The sequence below is a fragment of the Peromyscus maniculatus genome, chromosome 20 (genome assembly GCF_049852395.1).
Source record: "Peromyscus maniculatus bairdii isolate BWxNUB_F1_BW_parent chromosome 20, HU_Pman_BW_mat_3.1, whole genome shotgun sequence".
Taxonomy (NCBI): Eukaryota; Metazoa; Chordata; class Mammalia; order Rodentia; family Cricetidae; genus Peromyscus; species Peromyscus maniculatus.
This window is the reverse complement of record NC_134871.1, coordinates 40,813,850-40,840,220: the sequence shown is the minus strand read 5'-3', so window position 1 is coordinate 40,840,220 and position 26,371 is coordinate 40,813,850. Positions and strand designations below refer to the sequence as shown.

At 41.8% G+C, this 26,371-nt stretch overlaps 1 protein-coding gene across 2 annotated transcripts in view; it reads left to right on the top strand.

Moving 5' to 3' along the window:
• Positions 1–26,371, top strand: part of Fam135b (family with sequence similarity 135 member B) — a 284,289-nt gene that overhangs the window by 197,840 nt on the left and 60,078 nt on the right. For both annotated transcript variants that reach the window (XM_042264605.2, XM_042264606.2), the window contains exons 5-7: positions 788–858; positions 5,719–5,892; positions 11,553–11,679. In XM_042264605.2, the coding sequence (XP_042120539.1) occupies positions 788–858; positions 5,719–5,892; positions 11,553–11,679 (372 nt within the window). The remainder of the gene's footprint in view (positions 1–787; positions 859–5,718; positions 5,893–11,552; positions 11,680–26,371) is intronic.

Here is a 26,371-nt window from a genome sequence, read left to right as displayed (position 1 = left end):
TTGTTCCACTGATAGTTCGCTCCACCATCCTTCCCAGGGTAGAGGCTCTTTAGTCTTTTACACGTGCCTGGAATCCATGTCAAATTCATTTGAAAATGAGACTTAAAATGCTTAAATGCTTCACATTTATTTTCCAGCTTCTGTGATAAAAAATAAGCTGACAAGGGCAACTTAAGGGCGAAAGGGTTGATTCCAGCTCACATTTCAAACACAGCCCATCGTGGCAGGAAAAGTCAAGGTTGCAAAAACTTGCAGCAGCTGGTATGGTGCATCCACAAACTGGAAGCAGAGAGCAATCAGTACATGCAAATGCTCAGCCTGCTCCTCCATTCATGTAGTTCAGGATACCTAGCCAGAGAACGTCCTGTCTAACACTTAAGATGGGTCTTCACATCAGTTAACCTAACCAGGACTATCATTCATATGCATACTCAGAGGCTAAACAACCCCTCATAGATATGCTTGGAGACTTACCTCTGAAGTGATTTTACATTTCATCAACTTGACAATGGAGATTAAGCATTACAAGGATGCTTGTTTAATAATAGTTAAAGATATCCTTTTACCAAGCTGGCTGTATGAATCCTTTGTTTCCATTTTCCATCTAATATCCCTATTCTAATAGTCTGCTTATCCAGAACTTGATGTCTCATACATAGATATTCTTGCTACACATCAGTGGCACTTTATAGTGAGATTCTGTTTCTCTGCTTTGAGAAACAGTCAGCTAAATGTCCCAGTTGGATTACTAATTGACTTCTGAACTCTCTTGGTCTTTGTCTTTCAGGTAGAAGATGCACTGAGCGAGGTCGAGTTTCAGCTCAAGGTGGACCTGCACTTTACGGATAGTGAGCAGCAGTGAGTGTCATGGACATCCTTGGTCTGTGTAGAGTTGTTTTTTCCTCTACCCTTTCCTCACTCTTAGGGCTTCCTCAAAGCTAGAATCTTCTTAATTTCTCTGGAATGGCTAGTTACTAGTAATCAGTAATGTCCCTCAGTAGCCCCAATTTACCAGGAACATGGGATAGACATTTTATTAGTCAAGGTTTTCTAAGGAACAGGACTGATAACATTACACGCACACGCACACGCACACGCACACGCACACGCACACGCACACACACACACACACACACACACACACACACATACGCATTAGATTGGCTTATATGGTGTGATCCAGATAGTCCAACAATAGCTGACTCATGCTAGAGTGACCAAGAATCCGGTAGTGGCTCAGTCCATGAAGCTGAATGTCTCTGCAGTCCCAGCCTGGTGCTGAAGGGCTGGGGGGACTCCTGGAGAGATGCTGCTTTTCAGTTTACATTAGAATCCTGACGCAGTTGGAAGAAGTTGGTGTGATTACCAGTGAAAGAATGATGCAGGAACAGAATAGATAGCCTTGCCAGTGAGAGAATGAGCAAGTAGACCAAAAGCAAAGCTTCCTTCTTCTGTGTCCCTTTATGGAGCTGCCACCAGAGGTGCTGCCCAGATTTAAGGTGGATCTTCCTACTTCAAATCAACTTATCAAGAAAATTGCTCACAGGAGTGCCCAGCAGCTTGGCTTTCAGCTGATTCTCGATGCTGTCAAGTTGACGGACATGATTTGCCATCACAGCATGTCTGCCAGAGCCTGGAAAAGCTCACTTGTAGGAGCCAGGCTGCTCGGGTTCTGCAAACAGACAATTGCTGGCTTCTTGCCTTATTAATGGCTATCTTCTGCTTAAAACATTTTCCCCTGTGTGGTACTGATTTGGGGGTTTTAGAGTAATGACTCCATGTGCTAGACGATCAAAACTCCCTTCAAATCATTCTTCCTGGTCTTCCATGCGCTCATACTGAACATCTGCTATTGTTCTTCAACTCTCGGTGAACTGAAATCTATTTATGTAAAACTTGCTGAGGAAATAAGCAGGGAGCCGTTCTCTTCCTTTTCTTAATAGCTTCCTTCAAGTTTGTTCCGTGGCCTCTTCCCTCTACCCTGGCCTGGGCTATTTGCCTCTTAAGCCTTTTTATATTCTCTCAGGAATTAAATAATCAATCATTCTCTGAGGAATTAAAAGGTATGATATCAAAACTTCAAAGCTCGCATTCATTTAAGGTTTCTTTCCATTCATTTAGGCCCTTTTAGTATAGGATGTTCTCAACATCCTAAAGGGGATGGCAGAGGGCTTTGTTCTTCTTCCTTAGCTTGATTTGCCCCTCCCTCTGTGGCTTGTAGATCAGGCACAGTGAGGAAGGAGATACGGTAAGGGCCAGGAAATCACATTTGAATGCTGGCAAGCGGTGTCCTTTCTGGGGTAAATACTCAGTCATTATCAGGGTTCTTGTGAGTTACTTGATGGTTTGACCATTAAGCACACCTCCACTCCATCTCTGCCCCATCCTTGAAGTCCCCTAATCAAGTCAAGCCTCTTGTGGTCATGCATGACTTCTAGGAAAATATTTGTGGCAAATCCTTCCAGAGAATCCACATGTGGTCCATGGGAGCTGTGTAAAGTTATTTTAATTCTCTTCCTAAAAATGTGGAAGCTATTCCGCACAGTTGCTTTGCTGTCCAAGATAGTCAAACCCAGCTATTATCCAGAGAAACACTGCAGGATGCATCAGGCACCAGAACTTTACACCCACAGCTCTAAGGTGCACAAGGCAATTACCCTTCAGAACTCCTGCTTTGGTTTGAGAGGACAAAGAGATGGCATTCCTTTCCTCTACATCCTATTAGAAGGATGCTAGCATACACTGACTATTCTCTGTAGCAGTCAGTGCTCACATCTTGTCTCTTTAAATTCTTCAACAACTGCTTCTCCTTTGCTTTTGGAGAACAGGAACTGGGGGGCAGGGATTACAAATGGCAGAATAGGGGCTAATAGTGGTAGAATTGGGATTTCCTCCACCCCTTCTTGGGAGTTCAGACTCCCTCTCTTTAGGAATTTCTTGAGGGTTCTCACAATAAGGGAAACTGAGTCATTGTGACTCTGAAACAAAGAACCTCTGCTAAGATGTCAAGAGATCTGGTACTGTTGAGTCATTGAGAAGAAACATGCATTAACTGTAGCTGATAAGACTTGGTCCCTGGGCTGCCAGGAATATCCATGTTTCTGACATGTCTATGCTCAACAGCACACATTTCTTCTTGAGAATTACTTGTGCACTTACACAACACACACACACACACACACACACACACACACACCTGTCTCTTTCTTGCTAAGAATCTTTAGGATAGTGTTTCCTCTGTGATGGTGGATACTAAAGGAAGTCCACCTCCCCTCAGCATCAAAGCCTCTGATTCCATTGTTCTCACATCTCCCCATATGATCTGAGATCTCTGTCATCACCTCTCCAGCAACCACTCAGTCTGAGGCCCCTCTACCTCATGGTTTCCAGCCATTGCTCCACAATGCACACGTGTAGTTGAATGTAGAACCATCCATGTCAGCAATCATAAACTTAAGCACAGAAATTATTGTCTGACAAAGTCTTCTAGAAGTTTGAAAAACATATCACAGTGAATGTTGTAAATTAGTTTTTTTCTTGCCAGTAGAAGAGCAGTTAATGGATAGCCTGATACAGGGAACGAGTTATACAAAAACATGTGAAATATAGCAGCTTAGGTCCAGCACTCTTCAACTAAGACACATGGGACAAATCTCTGTATTTTTCATAATTTCAGTACCTTATAAGATGGACATCAGGCTTTGAAGCATTCTTAATTTGGGTAGATGTTTTTATTTTTATTTTTCACTTTTCTCAGCAGCATAGAGAATAAGCAAAAAGGAACAAAATGGGAGGCTGTTGTTTAATTGTATATTAGTGGAATAATGATGTCCTCAGGCTTTGGCCATGTCAACAGACATTGGAAATAGCGGTGATGCTGGCATCTAGTGAGTAGGAACAAGGGGTGCTGCTTAATAGTACAACACATAGAACAGGTCTATTTCTCACCAAAGCTTTATTCAGTTCTCAAAGTCATCCCACACTCTTGAGACTACCATTCTGTCTACACTGTCTCATTTAGAATGGTCCATGAGTACCTGCTTGCACAGGGCTGAGGCACTCACCCCCACATAGCCCTATGAGTCTCTGCACAACTCAGCATGTAGGAAATTCTTTAATACTTAGAGGGGCAATTTATCTTCCTATGGGAGCTCTCAGCTGGCCTTATTTTATTCCTTGCAAGTGTGCAAAATAATTCTGTCTGGAGGGCTGTTCTTTCTGTGAGATATTAATATTTGCTGTTGTTGAATCATTTTGTTTGCTTAGTTCCTTTATAAGAACCTCAGGCATTCTGCTGCTGCATCCACAAATGTTCACCTGCATCTTCTCTACGCTGAGATTCCTGAGGAAGTAGCCTGCTTCTCCATAAATGTGTACTGTCCATTACAGAACACAGAACAGTGATTCCCTCCCCTCCTTACTTCTTCTGAAGGAGGCTTGGGTTATGCTTAATTTCTTGTTCTCACTGTCAGGAGCCAATGTCTAAATGAGCTCAAAGCAATACTGTGCAGTAACAGCACAGAGGAGAGTTAGAAATTCCTGGTCTGGCATGGCCATCTTTTCTAATGATTGTAAACAAGTTAAATAATTCACATTAGTTTCACTTGTTCTTTTATGAGTGGAATAAAATTAGCAAGCACATCATATGCTTGTCTTACAGGGGAAAGCAGAATGCCCAGTCTACAGTTAAGTTTCAGATCATTGTTGTCCAAATTAAAGTGAGAATGAAGGCCGACAGCTTGCTAATACCCATGGCTTGGGTTCTCTACCTTTCTTTGTCTGTTTTTTATTTCCTGGTTAAAAGAAAAAGTGTGCTACACATAGTCACAATGGGCACCAGGGATTCAATAACTGTTGTACGTTTACCCACATATAGCAAAGATGGTAGGGAAAGACTGACCCTGGGATGAGCTGTGGGAGCTTTGCTGTCTCGCCTCTCTGTAATCGATTTGCTTATCCATGGAGGAAGAAGAGATGCCTCTGGTTGTACTCCTGGAAGTGGCTTTCTTCAAGCTCTGGCTCCCTGCAACCTGCAGAGCCACAGAAACAGTTTTTCGGGACTTATATCTCGAGAAAAAGTAATCTCTCTTTTTGAGACAAAAGGCACTTCTGGGTTTGTCTGTCCGTAGCCTGTCTCTTAGGGTTGGGTATGCATTGATTACAAAGTACTAGTGCAAAGGTAAGGGGCAACTTCTTAAACCTGGTCAGACTGTTAGAGCAGTGTGTTCTGAGTACTATTTAGTCTTTGTTCATTCAGTCAATCAGTTGTCATTTTCATAACCAGGGGCTTGATCAGCTTTTCCATCTTGTCTGTACCAGTGAGATGCCAGTGATGTAAAGATGAGTTAGTCATAGCTCTTTCCCTTGGGGGCTAGGAGATCCAACACAATTCACAACCTCACAGAATCTGTGCAGCATTATATGAGTAGTGCTCATCCTATGGGGGTGAAAAAAGGGGGGAAGAGATTTGCAGTCACGATAGGAGCCTTGGAAAGATGTGGTCATCTTCACCATCTCTGAGGTTTGGATTTGCCTGCAGTGACAGAAGAACTGAGGCCCAGAGCCTTCATTCTTCATTTTCCAACTGTGGGAAAAATTCTTTTAGCCAGGCAGAATATTGCAGGATTGAGTGAGATGATGAGGCTGTAGGTGGAGCTACTTGAGTGACAGGAGAGCCAACCAACCATACTCATACAAGCTCACTCACTTGCCTTCCAGACTGAGAGATGTGTCTGGGACACCGATGATCAGCAGTCGTACACTTGGCCTGCACTTTCACCCCCAGAGGGGTCTGCACCACCAAGTCCCTGTCATGTTCGACTACTTCCACCTGTCAGTGATCTCAGTGACCATCCACGCTGCCCTGGTGGCTCTGCAGCAACCTTTGATCAGGTATGGAGTTCGAGGTAGCCCTAACATGCATCCCATGCGCCCATGGTTGCTGGCTTAAGCTTGGGTCTTCATGTGACCCACAGAAGAGGCGGGAGAAAGCTTGGGAGAGCCCCTGGATCACAGAGGACACTGGGGGATTTCAGGGGTGCAAGACTTGTAAACTGTAGCTCACACCTCAGGGTCTGGGATTCTTCCCTGGGCTTTACTTGTCTCTAGCTGTCCCTTGAGAAGCTCCTCATATTTCTGAGCTATGTAATCTCTGCGTGTAAAATAGGAACACCAACATCTATAAAAAGCTTTAAAAAATTTAAATTCATTTGATATTTTTGGGTATCTACAAGGTTCCCAGCGCTGTATTATTTAATATTCAACTTAAGCTTAGATAATTTATACTCTGACACTTTCATATGTGTATATAATGCATTCTGATTATTCTTCCTCCCAACTTTTTTTTTCTTTCGATCTCACTCCTGTCAACCTCCTTTCTTCCTTCCCTACAAGTTCCTTTAACACATTCATGTCTTTTGTTATTTTGTGGCCAACTGAGATTAGTGAGGGCCAGTCGTGTGAAGTTTTCGTGAATCCCAGTGGAGGGCAGGGCTACCACACAACAAAGGTCCAGATCTATTCCTTCCCCCAGTGACTGTTTGCTCAAATGCAGGGCTGCTTGTAAGATAGTTTGCCATTGCCCTGCATTGACTCACCTACAGAGTCCCAAGGTGCAGAGGAGAACGTGGGTTTCATTACTTCTGCGAGGGAAGAGATAGAGCTCATAAGAGCTATTGTAGTGGGCTGTGCATGGCTATCCGTCATGGTCCCAGGATGGCTGAATATGGACATTTAGATAATTTTAAAACAGGGAGAGCAAACAGTTGCACAGATGTGCAATGACATATTTGGGATAAAGTCTTGTAACATAGAGGAAGGAAAATTGTCCAGTTTCTATACTCTAGACAGTTTCTAAGAGTTCCCATGTGTGTGAGAAAAAGCAGAGTCCTCACTTCTTACAATGTCCATAGCCTAAAAGGCCCACTCTTGGTTAGGGTCTGGGAATCAAAAATGAGATGTGACTTTATCCTTGACCCTATTTTATTCATCTGAGAATGGCTTTTCTGGGTGCTGCTGGCCAACTGGGTCATTTCAGATTCTAAATAAGACTGATAGAGAAACCAGCTATGTATTGAGTAACTAGGATGAAAAGCATTACCCAGTAAGAGAGTGGGTGTGGCTGCTGGCTAAGGTGAAGTGAAAGAGAGAAGGTAGAACTGGGTTTCATGGTGAAAGTTTGGGGAAGTGTTATGGTTTAGCCTGCATAGGAGTTAAATCAGAGTGTGCCAAAGGTGAGACAGAGCAGGTGTGCCCCGAGATCTGTGGAGACTGTTCAACTGGATGCCAGACAACCCAGATGGGGAAGGAAGAGACACTTCCAGGGGTTCCGGGTCCCAGAGAGTAAGCTATGCCCATGCAGCTAGAGTTAGTCACATCTGCCTGCTTAGTTCCTTCATTTACTTTCTGGGAAATTGTTGAATAGTTTATCATACATCTCTGGATATCTGTTTCACCATACAGACACATAAATTTACATATAAACAAATAATTTTTGTGACAATAAACCAACAGACATTATGGCTATATATAATAATAAAAAAAACTATGTAGAGTGTCCCATATGATGAGTATGTGTCTAATAAAGGCTCTTGAAGCAATTCTAGAAATATAGAAACTAGCAATTCTGAGATGCATGTATTGTACCCCTGGCTATAAGAGACATGGGGTCTGGAAGCAATCCAGGTGGTAAGTTTCCAAACTGAGTGGAAGGCCTGGGTAAGGTAGCAGTTAGAAGAATGGGTTTCAGGGATGGGTGGCACCAAGTGCCAAATCTGAGATTCTACTTTCTAACTCTGTGCACTTGAGCATGTAGGATTCAGTCTCAGTCAGCAGTAGGAGAATGTTGGAAGGACTCAACGACAGCACATGGGAAGCTCTTGGGTATGGATGTGTTTTAATTTTTGTAAAGCACTCACCATATTCTGGGCCACCCATTTAGCACTGACAAATGACAGGAAACTTGCTGCACCTCTCCTTGTGACTCAGAGGAAAGCTTTACAGAAGACATTGTTCTGTCCAGGGGACAGGAGAGTGTGACAGTGAAAATTGAATTTGGGAAGGTAATTGGAGTCAGATTTTGACAGTGTAATTAATGATGTATCCAGGGGTTGGACACAAATTAGTTGAGTATACAGAGACACTGAAGGCTTGTGCCTCAGAACAATCCTCAAGACTTACTCCTCTCCAGCTCTCCCAAGCAGGAGGGTCAGTAGGGCAGGCAGGAGGACAAGTGAGATGCCCAATGGGCTCCCAGCACCTGACATCACCTTTTGCCCCTAGTGCTGCTAGGAGCTCTGGCGGTATCTTACTGTGGGTTTGGAGCCGGGATGCCTTAGCAGCGAGTTTAACCGTTCGATAGGAGCAGACTCTGCAAGTTTGTCGGCAGCAGCCTTCCAGATGGGAGCACACACAGCTGCTGGAGAGCTAAACTTCACAGATGGGGTAAAAATAGAACCGCCTTCCACTCTCTGCGTGTTGCAAGAAGAATTTCTGTCTTGACACATGGTACCTGGGAACAAAGGGAACCCTTTAAGCTTGTGGGAAATACCTGTCAAATGGGGCAAGCACCAGCTTTTCCAGAAAAGCACTCTCACAGCCTCAGTTAGGTCCAACAAGGATGCAGCAGGTGTGGAACTGAAATTTAACCTCAGAAGACCCTTAACCTTCACCGAGAAAGACCAAAGAAAGTCCAATCTTTAATCTTCAAATAGGTAAAACTGAGTGTCTCCTAGGGTCTCCCTCCAGTAGAAATACCAACTAAAAGGCATACTCAAACAACAAGTATTTCAGGCCATTGTTGGCAGATATCCCAGAGAAGGCGTCATGATTCTTTATGTACATGCATTTCTTTTTCTTCTAGAATGTTCCTACAAGTACCTTCTGGCTGAATTGTAAACTTTCTTTAACTCTGAGTTCAGTACATATCCAAAGGCAGATGTGGTGGGGCACATCTATAATCCCAGCATTCAGGAAGTGAGGGCAGGAGGACCAGGAACTTGGCCAAGCTGGCATATATAAAATCCTGTCTCAAAAAACAAAACAAAGCAAATTCAAATAGTGTTAGTATGATATAATACAACTGTCCCTAACTAAGGTAAGTCAACCTAAGGAGCAAACTACCCAGAAACTCAAAGCATTCATATGAAATTATATGTTTTCCTGTAACCAAAATGTATACTACTCCTACATGCTTTAAGTTATCCCCAAATTACTTATGATAACACTGCAATTAAAACTGGAGGATTTTTTATTAAATTAAATAAGATTGATGTCCCATGAGCCAATACACATGTAGATGTGTAGTTTGTGACTGAGTGACTTTGATACAGTTATATTATCAAGAATAGTTATTACCTTTTATTCAATATCATTATTTACTATACCTTACACTTAAAACTAACTGTTGCTAATATCAGGACCCTCTGTGATGCCCCATGGCTCAAGCGCATTACTAATTCTCTGTGAGGAGATGAAGTGTGAGGTTCAAATCTAGCCCAGGTCCTAATATGTAGGTGGTGCCGCTAGCTGGTTTAGGTTTTGCATAACTGTGGTTGTCTACTGTGGCATACCACTTCAGAGTACTCAGCCCTTTCACCCAGCTTACTTCATAAACTTCTCCTCTATGCTTATTGGCTACTGTTTATCTCCCATCACATTCCAACACTGACTTATTCATTTGAGTCCCTTTCTAGACCAATGTGTGCTTAAGGTGAGGCTGACACATGTACCACCTTGCCACTCTAACACCTCATCTACTGTCTGGCATGTGGCACGAGACTGGTAATATTTGAATACATGGATTAACTAGAAAAGTAACCTTAACTTTATTTCGATGCCAATATTGCTGCCAGAAGCATGAGTTCCTTGTCTGAAATCTGCCCCAGCTGTCTCAAGCAACAAGAGCAAAGACAATGACAACTGAGGACATTTATGGTGGAGACCCCTTTGTTTTTTATTTGCCATGAGAGATCATTCATCTCTTTGGAAGATTAAAACATACCTATAGAATGGTAATTGTAGAATAAAAAATATACATCTAAATAAGCTTTTAGATTTTTAATTTCTTTTAAACTTCATATGTGAGTACTATATTTACATTATTTTCACCCTTTCCAACTTTTCCTGTGTCTCCTCCAGTCCCTTTCATATTCATGACCTTTTCTTCTTTAATTATTACCATTACATTTATACACCTTGTGGGTCCATTCAGTATTGCTTTTATATATATATGTGAATATATGTATGATATATATATGTATAGATGTGTGTGTGTAAGTATATGTATATATGTATGTATATGTATATACATACATATATAGTATACATATACATATATATGTATATGCTTAGGGATATACATATACATATATGTATGTATGTATACGTGTATATATACATATATACATACACACACACACACACACACATATATATATATATATATATATATATATATATATATATATATATATATATATATGCTTAGGGATGACCAGTTGGTATTGGATAACCTATCAGGTAGCTTTTCCCTGTAGATGAATGATTCTCCCCCTCTTAGCAGTCATTAGTTGCCTGTAGCTCTTCACCTAGGGTTAGGGCCTTGTGAAATTTCATCTATGCACAGTGGTGTGGTGACTGGTATACTCATTGTGCAAGCCTTGTTTAGGCAGCTGTGTTTTTGAGATTTCATGAGTGCAGCTTCCCTGCTATATATAGAAGACACGATCTCACATACCACCCTGAATATATAAAATCTCATCTGAGTCAGTAGAGTTTTAATAGATATCTGAAAGAAAGGGAAACTCGGTGTAAGCAGTTTTTTTTCTCTTATTTATTATTGGAGGAAAAAAAGGTTAAGGTAGAGGGAATGACTATATACCCAAATATGATAAGGCCACATGATCTCATCACATTGCCAAATCTCCTTTGAGATTGATCATGGCCAGCACATCTCTTAGATGACCTTTATAATGAATCAGAACTGGACAAAAACCCACATATTTCTCTTGAAGAGATTGCATCATTACCACGTAGCATAGATAATAGGGAATGCTTTATTGACTACAGTAATCTAGGACATATTGCAGGATTCTTGCATGGATTATGGAGATGAATGCTATTTTACATCTTCCACAGGAAGGCAAGTAGAAGCAGGGAGGGGCTGAGGCTAGAAGGAGCTCATGCCAGGGAATGATCCCATGAGGGCAGAAGTAGCTCTAAATAGCATGATTAACTTGGAGGTAGTCCTTCTACTTTGGTCAGGAGCTCTTTCTATCTGTCTCTCAGGATGATGAGTCCCTAGAACATTGCCTCAACAACCTCTCAGCTGATGGACATACAGGCATTAGGGTACCTCTCTGTATAACTATTGATGTGTACTATCCAAGAATACCCAACCACTAGACAGCATTGGGATCATAACATCCAAACCCTCCTGCTGGAACACACCTAAATCTATATACCACATGCACCTAAGTTGTGGTCCCCCAGGGGGCTGATTTAACACATGATAGCTTACTCACCTCCTGTTTTTCCCTTCCCCTTCTTTCTAGTTTCACTCGCCCGGGAAGAGGCTCCTGGTTAGGGAAAGGTGGCCCAGACACAGGACCAGAACAGCCTATTATTTCTCTGGAGAACTTGGTCTTTGGAGCTGGATACTGCAAGCCGACTTCCTCAGAGGTAACGTGTGCATACGAGCCATGACCTCATGACCTGCAATTCTCACCTTGAAAGAGTGTGTCCTATGAGGTTCCTTCTTTCAAATGCCTCTTTAGGGCAGTGTTTGTCCATTTCTTTCAAGGTCAATCCAGCTTTCACTTCTCAACAACCATCTCTCAGATGCATTCTGAGTGTCAAACTCTGTAGTAGACAAAGTGAATATTCTTCTCCTATGGTCCCTCTTATTTCTAGTCCTTTTGGAGATAAGAACTCTCTAGAAGCTAGGTAGTGGTACTACTGTAAGGATGTTTCCTTCACACTATGTGGTGATACTGAATGTCCGTTGGCTTTGAGTCATGCCCGCTTTCAAAACCCAGATCCAATTCTTTAATCTCTCTGTGTTTCTCTCTCTGCCCACCTCTAGAGTGACATCACTAAGAAACACTAATCCCATATGCAATTTATGTGCACCCAATGTTGTTACAAATGTAAAGTTCTTTGCCTAGTTCCTGGTGGTTAGGATCTGCTTAATAAACAAATATGTCTACCGTTCCATTCCCTTTGCTTTTTCCCAAGAAATATACCTGCCATGACTCTTCTCTCATCACGATCTGTATTGCTCTTTAACAGAAGATGTTTTATTAGTGTATTGTTCAGATGTAAGCAACCAATATTACTCAGGGTTACCCGAGGCATAGAGCCAATAACAATGATTCCTTCATTGTTGGAAAGAATTGAATCAAATGATACTGGGGGCTGAGAAGGATGCAAATCTCCCTCACCAAGCTGGAGAGCAAGAAGAGTTGATGGCAGAACTCCAGGCCAAGTCTATTTCCAGAAGCTGGATAACATTGTCACTTATGAAAAACAACTGTTTGCTTTTTTATAGTCAGAAAGGCAGTGGATTGAACCAGTTCTGTCACACTGGGGAAGGAGATATCTTTCCCTCAGGTAGGCCTTTTGTTCAGTTCAAACAGTTCTCAGAGACAACCATCCTGACAGCCACAACAATGTTTAACCAAACATCTAGACACCCCATGGCCCAGACAAGTAGACACAATAAATTTATCATGGTTAAGCCAGTGGCAGGCATGTGAAGGACGGTGCCTAGCCAGCCCTATCACCTTCTGCAACGGAATACTCTTGGGCCAATCTGTTCAGGCGATGAAGTAAAATGCCCTGCTTTTCTGGATTTTTCCTAGTTGGAGATCTGGCTGCAAATGTGAGCCCAGTCACATCTCTATCCAGGTTAAGCTGTCATGTCACATGTTTTCAAGATCCTGAGGTCTCCGAAGTGGGACAGCCATGATTCCCCTGGAAGGATGGGGAACTGAATCCATGGTAGCGCTTGTTCTCATGTATGGAGCTGGGATCAGAGAACGAATGCACACCCTCAGTACCTCTGACACTCACCAAGCTTCCTGAAAGCTAATGTGCTTATCTCCTACACAGGAGCCTCAAATGAGTGAGGGAAAGATGAGTCTCCCAGCATAACACAGGCATTTCTCTTACCTCCCCATGTATCACCAATTTTCACCCTCAATGCCTACTGCAGACCCCTCATCCCTCAGTATATGTGTGGTATGTCGCCAAGTCATCTGGCAATTTCCTTGCTACTGAGATATTGACAACTGACTCTCACACAGGAACAATCATTCTATCCAGTTTTCATTCACAGTTCAACTTTCCTTGTGCCAAGCTCAGCTTCTCTCATAGCACTATGTGGTAGCTTAAAGAGTCTCCCTAATAGACCTACCACCTAAAAACCTTCAGCTCAGACTCTTCCCAAGGGAATATGGCCAGAGACATAGATAATTGTTAGCATTCACAGCCTAATTCAAAACATTTACAGCTGGTCCTTCACATGCTGAGGTCCTTAGCTGGTGTCACTCAAGTGTATGAAAGGGTCATGATTCCATCTACCTTGTGCTCTGGTGCTCAGTGCTATTTGCATCAGCCAAAGCCATTCGTGCCAGCACCGCTGAAATGATGTTGTCTGATTTCTCAAATGCTTGAAGGATCTCTAGCTCTCCCATGCAGGAGCTCTGCGTAGCTCAGAGTAGGGGCCATCTCTTTTAGCTTCTTCCCCTAGGACCTACCAAGACACCTGCCCTACAAAACCAGTGCTCAAGCAATGTATGTTGAATGGAAGGTTGAAACAACTGTGCGCATCATGCTGGTACAGAGTTGAACAGCTAGAGATTCAGGAGAGAGATCACTCACTGTAGCAGACAGAAAGTAAGGGAGGGAGCCATAGTGTGATAGGCTATGTTGGGAGATTGCAAACACGCTAGAACCAGCACTGGGCAGGGCAGCGAACACTGTAGAACATTCCAGCCCACTGAACTTTTACTCAAGACCTACCATACTGCCTGAGACTGTTATAATGTGTCACCTGCTGTGACAAATACTTACAATTTGTGGAAACTTGGTGCTTAACAGAAACTCAGATTGTGCAACTGTGAAATGGGGACTGTCTTTTAGGAAGATTTCAGAGATGTGTATGTGTAAATACCATACAGAACTGGGCTTGGCAGACAGATGAGACAGTATAGTGGGGGGTTGTTTGTTTGTTTGTTTGTTTGTTTTTCCATTTTTTTCTTGGCTGCCTCTGGGGCTCTGTGTCAAAATTAAATGTGCCTGTCTTTCATATGTACAGAGAGAAAGGCTGACTTGTACGTCTTGGCACTGGGCTTGCTCTGGAAAGTTGGCTCAGTGAGTTGTTTTCAAGATTCTGTTCTTCTCTTGTGTGTTTTCCATTTGGGTCCCATCCAATTATGTGGAGTCATTCCTGTGTGCCCACCCTGCACCTTCCCACTAGGCAAGGCTGCCAAGCAGAGAATCCAATCTTAGTTCCGCATTCCCTTGGGAGCTTTGCATGCAAATCTCAAGAAGCCCAGGGCATTAGCAGATAGTATTGGAATCTGCACAGGCTGCTGCATCAGCTGGAGGCATCAGGGAACAGGTGCTCCTCTCCGTAAGCCTTTCCTAGCAGAGGCCCGGGAAAAACCAGAGATTCGTGGCAAAGTGAGCTTGTTAGAAAAAATAGCATCCAAGGAAGGTAAGGAACCATGATGTAGTGGGACCTGCCCCATGTCTCAGATCCCTGTGTCCTCTGGCTCCATTCCTTCTTGACATTTGACCTTTGTATTTAGAGCTGTGGCCTGAGGTTTTGTGTGGTGTCTTCCTATTAAAAAATCATATGGCACTAGAGAAGTTATTCAGTCTTTTTGAGATGACATTCATCTTGGGGTGGTTGCTAGAAGAGCCTCAGTGGCTTCTAAAGAGATGAAATGGTGAAACCCTGCAATGGACTGGAGTGGAGTTTGGCACAAAATTCCCTGAGAAAACCGTCTGTTGATAGGATATTTTCTTTTCGTCTGCATGGTTAAATCAATGTCAGTCCAACTCCTCTGACTCTATTTTTGTAGGTGGGATATTGAAAAGTTCTGCTCTTGGCTTCAGTATTAAACTCCTATGTGACCTTGACCTGCCACTTGCCTTCTCTAGCTCTATTTCCCAACACATAGAAAGAAAACTGAACTTCCTAGAAGTCTTTTAAGGCTTCCCTGCTGTGTCTACTGCTGTATCCTTGTCACTGCCTCAAACAGCTGCGTCAGTTGAGATATACTTGAGTCAATAGAGGAAGAAATCTGATGTTGACTTCAAGACTCCACATGTACATACAAGTGTGCAAATACACACATATCTCCCCCCAACACACACAATCACTGTAACCACCACTACCACCATCACCAACAACAAGCCTTCCCGTTAACTATGAGAAGTGTGGTGTGGGTCATTTTAGTTCACACCTACAGCCATCTGTTCTCCCTTAAGATGTCATTTCCCAGCTGCCCCCTGACACCAGGTGAATGGAATGCCAGATGATACATGTGTGTCTGTCATTGATTGAGTTCCCCTGTGCAGGTCTCATTTCTTATATACCTGTGTGTGTTTCCCCAGAGTGCATTTGGTGAGCTCCTGCCTTGTGGTTTTCATCTGCATTTCACTGATTACTCATGCTAAAACATTTTATTTCTGTCTTTCCTTTATATTTATTTATTTGTTTATTTATTTATTTATTTATTTATTTATTTATTTATTTATTTATTTATTTTGGTTTTTTGAGACAGGGTTTCTCTGTGTAGCTTTGCGCCTTTCCTGGAACTCGCTTTGTAGACCAGGCTGGCCTCAAACTCGCAGAGATCCACCTGCCTCTGCCTCCCAAGTGCTGGGATTAAAGGCGTGCGCCGCCGCCGCCGCCGCCGCCGCCGCCGCCGCCGCTGCCGCCGCCGCCGCCGCCCGGCCTAAAACATTTTCATATACTTGTTGGCCCCCTCCTCCATCCTCTTTGGAGAAATGTCCATTTAAACAATTTGTCTGTTTGTAAATTTGCTTACGTTTAATTATTTAGTTTCGTTTCTTTGTTTAGTTACAGGAGCTCCTTATACAGTCTGGGTATTAGCTCTTCATCAAATCACAGTTGAAATTGCTTCCTCTGTTTCCTCCATTGTGTCTGCACTGCATGGCTTGTCCCTTTGAGGAAAGGAGCATGGCTTAGCCCAGCTCCATTTGTCTCTTCCCTCTGGCTGCCATGCTGCATCACCAATATAAATGTCCTCACGTTTCCCTTTACATTTTCTCCAAGGCTTTTATAGTTTCAGGTCTGACACTACATTCTTCAATACGCTGGAGATGATTATAGTGTATGGGGTAAGAAATGAGTTCAGTGTGGATCAGATCTTTTATGTATGGATATCATGTGGTTTTCAATCACTATTTGTGTGAACGACTGTCCTTGCCCCATTGTGTGGCCTTGGCACTATTCAGTGACAGAGAGGATTTATTGCTCAGATTTCTGTTATTTTTAAAGGTATATTATGGCAATATGAATTCTGTGAAAAAATGGAAACTGCTTACTATATTGAATGATTTGGGGTGGGCTTGCTGTTCTGTTCAGTTGGTTTCTGTGCAGTGTCTATGACTGTTACTCACTGGGTTAGTCCCTGTAATTCCACTCTCCATTCTGAAACCAAAGGCTGTGTGTGATACTTCCTGCTTCATCCTCCTCTCACAGTAGCGCTGGCTGCTCAGGGTCCTTAGTGTCTTTTAGGATCCTGTTCCATGACTTAAGTCATTTGCAGGAAAAAATACTATGTGATATAGCTATACCCCAGCACATGGAAAGGAATGGGCCAGGGGGGATCACTAGGGACTGTTTGGAAGGTGAAGAGGTTTTGATCTTATGTGATGAGAGAGGGTCCCCAAGAGCTGTTGCACAGAGCTGTTGCTCTTCACTCTATCCTGCTCTGTGTGTTTACAGTTTTGTTAAAAAGGTGGATCTCATATTAAGCATTCTCATTTGAATTGTAAAATGTAAAAGAAAAATGTCATGATCAGAAAGACCAGAAAAAACACCAAAACATATTTATTTTTAAAAAGGTTTTGTAGTTAAAAAAACTAATGAGTTTTGAGTATTTTAAGAATGAGAATGGTGACCATTGCTGTGTTTCCCTCATGGATGTAAAATGGCTGACCTTTTTCTCATTTAAACTACTGTCTGGTTAACAAAATCATGCAGAAAAAGTAACAGGTTGTTGTATGGCATATGGGCTAAGTTGGGCAGTTAATTAGTTCAGTGTAATTCCATGGGTCATTTCTAAAGGAGTACATGCATCTGTGATAACAGGCTTTGCATCAAAACTGTAAGGTATTTATTGCGTGTCATACTTATTTACATGTTATACTCCTGTTACTGGATGCTAACCTGATTTCATATGGCTGACCCAGGATGCCTTGTTCCTAAGTAGCTCCTATCACAGGTCACGGGGTGGAAGTTGCACATTTCACAGACTATCCAGTGTGGCCCATGATCTCACTGGTACCCAGCATGTCTCCTGGTACATGCAGATACTCCTGTTACTAGATAACGCACACGTTCATTGCTTCATTTGGAAATTCCAAGGAGGCCAGTGTGGCCAGTCAAAGGGCTGGGAATGCCATGAGTGGCCCTATTGTAGGCATTTATTTGAGTCTGCTGATGTGTCCAGGTTCGTGTGCCTTCACAGCATAGAATTAGATCAGGGACAGCTGGCTGGAAATAGACGAATCTATTAATAAAAATCAAATACCCTGGAGAATGGGTTAGGGTAGCAAGCTGAGGGAAAAGCAGATGTTTATAAGAACTGAGCCTGGAATGGCATGGTGCTTTCCATAGTATTTACATAGCACCCAACTTTGTATAGTTTGGGTTTGGGGCTTTTATTGAACATGCTCTGTTTGTTGTCTGAAGCCCAGGTGGGGAGGGGCTTCCGGGCTTCCAGGCTTTCTCTGCCTACTGTTTTTTTATTTTATTTTATTTTATTGTATTTTATCCTTCATATAGCTTTCCCAGTCTCTATTATCCTGTCACAGCCTGATGGCCTGGGGCCATGTGAACCAGGTTAGCACAGAGAGGTCATAAACAGACTATAATCTGGGGACTCAAAAGATGCTATTTATCATCATCCTTGCTTGTGGAGTACTGATTGGTGGTACCTACAGTTTAAGGCAAAGAGGCAAGGATGGATGCTGTTGTAGCGAGCCCAGAAAGAGTGGAGTGGTGGCCAGAGGCAAACGGAAAAAAAAAAAAAAGGTTATTAAAGCAGAGGAGAGACAGACACAGATGGCAGAGGTATGGTGACAGTAGAAAGGAGAGAAGCTGTGGCAAAGTAGACTTGAAAATCTTCTCTCATAAATTGCAAGGACTTGACCATGAGCTAGCTCCCTACTGAGGGGAATTAGCAATATTGGTTTATACTGATACGTGAATGGCTGAAACTATTCCTTTTGTATTACCTTAATGCTGTGGATATTACTCTATATAAATAAAACACTGATGGCCAGTGACCAGGCAGGAAGTATAGGCGGGACAAAGAGAAAGGAGAATTGGGGAAACAGGAAGAAGGAGGAGAGACACTGCAGCCACCACCAGGACAAGCAGCATGTAAAAACGCCGGTAAGCCACCAGCCACGTGGCAAGGTATAGATTTATAAAAATGGGTTAATTTAAGATATAAGAACAGTTAGCAAGAAGCCTGCCACGGCCATACAGTTTGTAAGCAATATAAGTCTCTGTGTTTACTTGGTTGGGTCTGAGCGGCTGTGGGACTGGCGGGTGACAGAGATTTGTCCTGACTGTGGGCAAGGCAGGAAAACTCTAGCTACTCCTTAATCCAGGTTTTACTCTCTCTCTCTCTCTCTCTCTCTCTTTCTCTCTCCCTCTCTCTCTCCCTTCCTCCCTCCCTCCCTCTCCCTCTCTCTCTCTCTCTCTGTCCATGTGTGTTGCTCGCAAATACCTGTGAATGTTACATGTACACTTACATATATTATATATGTATTTTAAGTAATCATAAAATAATATCTCCCTGTGGCTTTCAGTCATCTTTTGTGTTCTTTTATCCCTTTCCCTCTGTGTGGCCCTGCCTCTCAGCTCCCCAGACAAAGCACACCTTCCCCATTCTTCTTTTTTTGGCATAGTAGCCCTCGTGCCCTACTACCCCTTTTCCTAGGGCTCCTCCCTACCTCCCATGGTCCCTTGTTACTTTACTGGTATCTGTGGTTACTCCGTCTTGACTACTCCAATCTAAAGCTCCATCGCTAGGATCCATAAATAAGAGAGAACATATGGCATTTGTTTTCTGGGTCTGGATTACCTCACTCAATATGATCCTTTTAAATTTCATCCAATTATCCAACAAATTCCATTTTTCTTCGCAGTTTAACAATATTCTGTTATGTATAGGTACAACTTTTCATTCCCCATTAATCAGCTGGGGGACATTTAGGTTGTTTTCATTTCTTAGTTATTGTGAATAAAGCAGCCATGAATATGGCTGAGTAGGTATCTGTAGAGTAAGATATTGAGACTTTTAAGCATATACCAAGGAGGAGTAAAGCTGGGTCATAGGTTATACACACTTTTAACTTTTAAAAAATTGTTTTTAATTGATATAGAATAACAACTCTTTTCATATCCCCTTTCCTCCCTCCAGGCCTTCAGGTACCCTTTCTCTATCCATTCTCACATGGCCTCTCTACTATCAAGTTGATAGCCTCTTTTTCTCTGATCATTGTTATTGTGTGTGCATGTGCACAAATATTTAAATACAACCTGCTGAGTTCATTTATGTTTGTATGTATATGGTTTCAGGGCTACCTATTCTGCACTGGACATCCTGGATGGGAGCTCATCCCTGGAAGGGGCTAATTTTTTTTCTTCCAGGAGTCATTAGTTGCCTGTAGAGTTCTTTGTCAAGATGTGGGACCCTGGGGGAAAATTTGCTTTTTCACACTAGCATGTCTATTGACACTTGTTCCAGTCTTGTTGGTGTAGCCATTTCTAGAAGAGACTTTCATAGATGACTTCCTAATATTATAACTCTTACAATCTTTCCACCCCCTTTTCTGCAATGTTCCCTGAGCCATAGACACAGGAGCTATAATATAAGTGTATCCACTGGGGCTGGGCTCCTCCACAGTTTGTTGATCTCTGAATTGTGTTCAGTTGTCTTCTGTGATCATCTCCATTTTATTTAAAGAGAGGGGTCTTTGATGAAGGGTGGTAGTATATTTACTTGTGGGTATAAGAATATGATTTAGAAGCTGGGCTGTGGTGGGACACACCTTTAATCCCAGCACTTGGGAGGCAGAGCCAGGAGAATCTCTGTGAGTTTGAGGTCAATCTGGTTTACAGAGTGAGATCCAGGACAGGCACCAAAACTACACAGAGAAATCCTGTCTCGGAAAAAAACAAAATCAAAAAAAAAAAAAAAAAAAAAAAGGAGTATGATTTAGAATGCAGTAAGGAATTATGTATGCAAACCACTTGAGCTGACAATATTCCTCATAAGAAGCACAAACAAACAAAAACCTCAGTACCAGACTTAAGAAACCTCCTTTTGGATGGTTGGTCAGAATTGCCCAAGTGACTTCCCAAACAATATGGACCTTGATGTGGCCCTTAGGTGTCTCCCAGGGATTGAGGGTGGGCTCTTATTGTTGATGATAATATATAGCTGGCTCTCACACAAAAGCATCTTTCCTGTCATTTAGCTTCCATGGTTCCAGAAAATATTATCTGAGCTACCAAGGGAGGGAAGCAATTAAACCATCCTATCCAGCTTCAACACCTATGAATCATGACAATGACCAGCATGGAATAAATACAAAAGGTGAAATAAGTGGTCCCCACATGTTTGTGGGGCCCAACAGCTGTCTAGTTGGACTTAAGGTCCACTGAACAGTCATGCCTAGTACTGGGAACCTAGCCAGATTCTCAAGGATAGTGAGGTTATATACCTTAGAAGAGAATCTCACACTCTCATATCACTTTCAGCTTTTTGAAGAGTTTACCACACTGATTTTGAGGGTGGATGCACCAGCTTCCATCCCACCAAGAGTGAATGAGGGTCCCACTTTCCCCACATCCTTCATACCATTTGTTGTGAGTTGTTTTCTTGATCTTTGTTTCTTAAACTGCACTTCCTTGGTATGTTTGCAGCCCCATCCCAGCATTTACAGTTTACGATATTTACAATACTCATTGCCCACACCAAGTGATGGCTGAGTTCATAAGGGTTCTGGGCACTGGTACCAACTGCTGTTCTGTTAAATGACTAAAGGCAGGGAGTCAACTCTGTGATAAAAGCTGTGAGGGTCAGGTTCCGAGCTGAACAACTCGAGCAAAAGTGGAGTTGTGATATACAGTCTTCAAGTATCAGCCATTCCCCTCACCAGTATCCTCTTTTTTCCCTGAAAAATCAGCAGGGCCAGAGAAACATTGAAGACCCATGCTTTCTATCACCATTGCTATGAATAATTGACTATATTTGATAGTTTCTATCACCTTGAAATATCGCTTTTCAGAGATTGAAATAATAAAAGATCCATCTAGGAACAGGGATGGGATATTACCTTCTGTTTCCATGGAGACCAAATTGCTAGTGTTCTCTCTGTGATTTTTATTGGCAGTTGCTGAGAACCACACTTGCTGGGTTAGCCTGGCCAGTAAGTATATGATATTTATCACTGCCTGCAAATGTATGGAAATCATCCCAACTTACATTTACTCTTGGGTTTTTAGAAGTGACCTTCCCCCCATTGTTTGTTTCAGTTTAACTTTCTCAAAGGGTGTACTGCCAATGTCAGGTAAGCAGTTTCTTAAGCTGAGTTGTCTGGTCTGATATGTGTGTGTGTGTGTGTGTGTGTGTGTGTGTGTGTGTGTGTGTGTATGTATGTATGTATGTATTCTTCTGGATCCCGTAGCACCCATGGAAATCTGTCTACACATGAGAAAACCAATGCATTGAGAAGTAGGTGCCTTTTTACATAAGGGCTGTTGACTTGAGCTCAAATGCTCACTGACCTCCACAGAATTCTGTAGTACTCACTCTGTTTGCATATGTACACAATTGACCTGTGATCACTTTGATGATCTTCCTCATGGTTAAGACACTTATGGTGATTGACATACAGTAAATATTACATAAATTGTAGCTATTTTCTTCTGTTTCTCCTTTTTCTGTTTTTAATTTTCTTTAGCTACAATTAGAAGCACTAGAAAGAAAAATATTACTAAATTTTCATATGCATAAATGATATTCAGTTAACTCAAGAACTACACTTATATGGATTCAGTTTTATTTTCCCCCAAAGTCTCTTTTCTTGTGTGTTTAGAAGTAATTAAATTATCATATCCCCATGAACACTAATTCTTTTATTAAAATCTACTGATTATGCTTAATATGGGGGTTAGATATGTCTTCATTACTGGCCTCACTATTTGAAATGGAGAGGTAATGGTTGGTATAGTATTTTAATTACTTACATTTAAAAAGCTACCAAGGAGGAAACCCCAAGCTCTGTCTACCATGGGTGCTTTATAGCAGCTTCAATCTTCTTGTGTCCCATGCTTTCATATGGGACTATGGATTTTCAAAATGCTGCCATATCCTCAGCATTGTCTATGTGGGAGGAAACTCACATTAATAACCCCAGGAGAAAGGGGAACAGGGAAAGTTTTTCATATTCATGGGAAATGTAAGAATTGAAACATGGCTCTGCTAGCTCTTAGGCCAAGGGCTCCTTGAACTAATGTTTTATTGTCTAGATATAATCATGTGACAATATGTAGGTAATTCTAGCCATAAATCACATTTCCCATTTAATTATTGTTTATGTAAACAGAGATTGTAGACAAAATTTTCAGACTTTCAACCTTAGTGGGTATGCTTTTCTGAATCTTGGTGATAACCAAAATGGTGACAGATGGCATATTTAGCCCTCACAACAACTGTGTGGTTAGAACTGTTCCAGTATCACATGCATCAGCAAACTGCCTTTGTGCAGTTTGTTCTTGGCCGCACAGCTGTGGTAAGCTGTGATAAGTTGGTAGATATCAGAGCCTGTGCCATTTCTGTCCCTAGAATATCAGCTGTCCCTGTGTTTGCTTCTCAACCACGAGATAATTCCTCATTATTACTATTTCTTTTTCTCCTTGATGGGACTCTGGGATCCAGGAAAAGTACTATTTGTCCAGAGAGGCTTTGTCTACATCCCTTCCCTCTATACTCAGTGCAGAGATCATCTCCCTGCAAATATTGTTTACTTTAATGCAAACTGAAAGTCTTTCCCTAAATTCATCATTGTCTACATGCACAAGTATTCATCATTCAATAAATACTGTGTGCACACATGGCACTGGTTCTCTGAAGATCCCTAGCCCTAAATTCATGAGATATGTCAACTCTTATTTAAATTTCTCCTCTCCTCCAATGACTATAAATTTTGTTAGTAATAACTTTATATAGAGATTTTTGTTGTGGCCATTTTTTATTTACCCTGTGGAAAGTATGTTTTATTAATGTACATTACTCATAGAATTATATTATGATATTTTCATGTATTTGTATAGTGTACATTCATCATAATCACACCCCCATCATCTTTTGGTTCCCACTCTGGATAGTCTCCTTTCACTTCCCATGAGATCCTGTTTCTAGTTTGTTTTAATTAAACTGACTTTTAAAATTATTTTTATTATTAATTTTTAGTTAGTGTCTTAGTCACTGTTCTATTGCTATGAAGAAACACCATGACCAAGGCAAATCTTATAAAAGAAAGCATTTAATTGGGGAATTGCCTACAGTTTCAGAGGGTCAGTTCATTATCTTCATGGCAGGGGGCATGATGGCAAATATGGTGCTGGAATAGTAGCTGAGAGCTACATCCTGATCTACAAGGAGAGAGAGGGGGGAGGGAGAGAGGGAAGGAGGGAGTGAAGGTGGGAGGGAGGGAGGGAGGGAATATTTAGGCCTAGCATGTGCTTTTGAAAACCACAAATCCCACCCCAATGACACACTTTCTCCAACAAAGCCATGCCTTCTAATCCTTCTCAAATAGCACCACTCTGTGATGAGTAGATACTCAAATGTATGAGCATATAGGGGCCATTCTTATTCAAACCACCACAGTTAGCATACAAAATAATGTGTCACTGATATTTGAGCATCTATTCACAATTATGCTTTGTTTATAAACAACCCCATGTGAACCATCTAGTTTAATTGACATCAAGAACCCCACAACCACCTGTCCACATAGAACCTCCTACTTATAGAGTAGGCAAGAAGTATGACCCTCTTGAATTCAGGCATTTAGAACATTCCCAATGCAGTCTCCTTGTCTACAAGCACACATATTGGGGTATGTCAGCTGGGCCATTCAGTTTCACAGTTGACTCCAGCATTTATCAGTAGAGAGTGGCCTTATTCCTCACCGTTCACAATTACCACTGCCTCCTTGAATTGCCTATCAGGGTAACTCTGAGAATTATGTTACATATTGATCTCATTCTCTTTCCCAAAAGAACTTTCACATAAATCAATGTTTGCTCCCGGCTGAGAGAAAGTGTTCTTTGGGCTCTGGGAAATTAACTCCAAACTTCACTCTGCATGGCTTTTAGTACCTAAGTCATTTTTAGAAAGGAGACCAGGTGAGAGAGCTGGTAGTTCAGGTAGCTTACCAAAGGGCATCAGTTGAACTTGTTGCAAATTAACTTTGATGCTTCCAGCAAGGACACCACATGACTTGGTTTCTGAAGTGTTCTTCTGGTCCCAAAGTGTTTGCATCCTCTTGCTTCATTTAATGGCCATAGCACTTCCTTCACACACTGGGAGCCTGGCGACATGACAGTGGGATTACTTGCTGAGGATTTTCTATGCACTAGAGAATGGACCCTGGACTTAAGACAAGTCTGGTTCTATGTTTGCTCTGTGGCCAGAACAGTGAATTCATAAAATATTGTCTCAAGTGGCTAATGTAGTAGATTTATAGTTATAAAAAGATATGGCTGCATGGATAACATTTAGGTTAGCCTTATTTACACTGAAGAATAGTATTTGCTAAAATGTAGTATTGAATCTTCACTGTCCTCCAACCCCTAACCATGTTAAGCATCTTCAGACATTTTCTGATTTATCCTCCTCTAGCACTCTGCCAGGGAGCTATTAGTATTTCTGTTTTACAGATAGGAAGAAAAAATGTCATTGAGGAATAACTGTCCCAAAACCTATTATATGAGGATTTGGAATGGAGCTGCTAGACTAGAGAACTTTGGGGACATCTTCTTGTGTCCTGAATTTTTCCCTAAGTGGTTTGTTAACTGCTTCACCAGAAACCTCAGAACCATCCCCAATCCATTTTCTGTCACCTCAGATGGACTGATTCCTATTGTTTTCATATCTCTTCCTCACCTTCCTCAACTGCCTAAACATCATCATAATTGCTTCCTATTGGCTAACACAGCAGTTTCCCAGCTTATCTCTTTCTTTCTGCTTCTGTACTTACACCCTACTCCATCCCCACCTTGGCTAATTTGAGGTGATAAATCTTGTGTTTTTCATCAGACCAAACCATGAAAAATCTATGTCTTATGGCTCTAAGCCAAACCTCAATCCATCTTCAATGTATCCCAAACATGCTTCATCCTACTACATTGATTTGGATCTTTACTCCGGCAGAGGCTTCTCTTTACATCATATGTATTCACACTTATCTATGTGATTGGAATTTTGTTATGCTTGTCAGTACTATTCCCACACAGCACCTTTCTTGCTTGCCCTAGCATGGTATGAGTGTCTCTATCTGATTTAAACATTTGTGCATCAGATTATTCCATAATTTACCAGACTATATTGAAATCTACCTATGTGCTGCTTCATAAACTAGACTAAAATGGCCAGAATGCATAAATCATAGGCAAATAATTTTTCCATCCCTATTTTCACTTAGTACTTTGACAGAACAATATTGGGTAAATTGTTCTTGCATGCACAAATGATACATACAGTCTAATTCTGAAATATGGCTGTTTTAGGTAGAATGACTCATGAATTAAAGAAGGATCAGTAAGTGCAGCATTTGAGGTGGGGAAGCATCAGAACCGTTCTGAGATGAGATAAGCTCTCAAGTACTGAAGTCTCTATGGAAAAACACTGGAATGATACCTAACCACCTAGAACCTGACGAGCTAAGGCAAAACATCAGAGTATTGGTGCTCAGTTAGGAAAAGACAACTGATTCCAGGACAGAACATACTCATTTAGGGAATACTAAGTCAAGATTTAGATTTTTGTTCCCGTGGTAGAAGGGCCTCTAAACAAAGCCACTG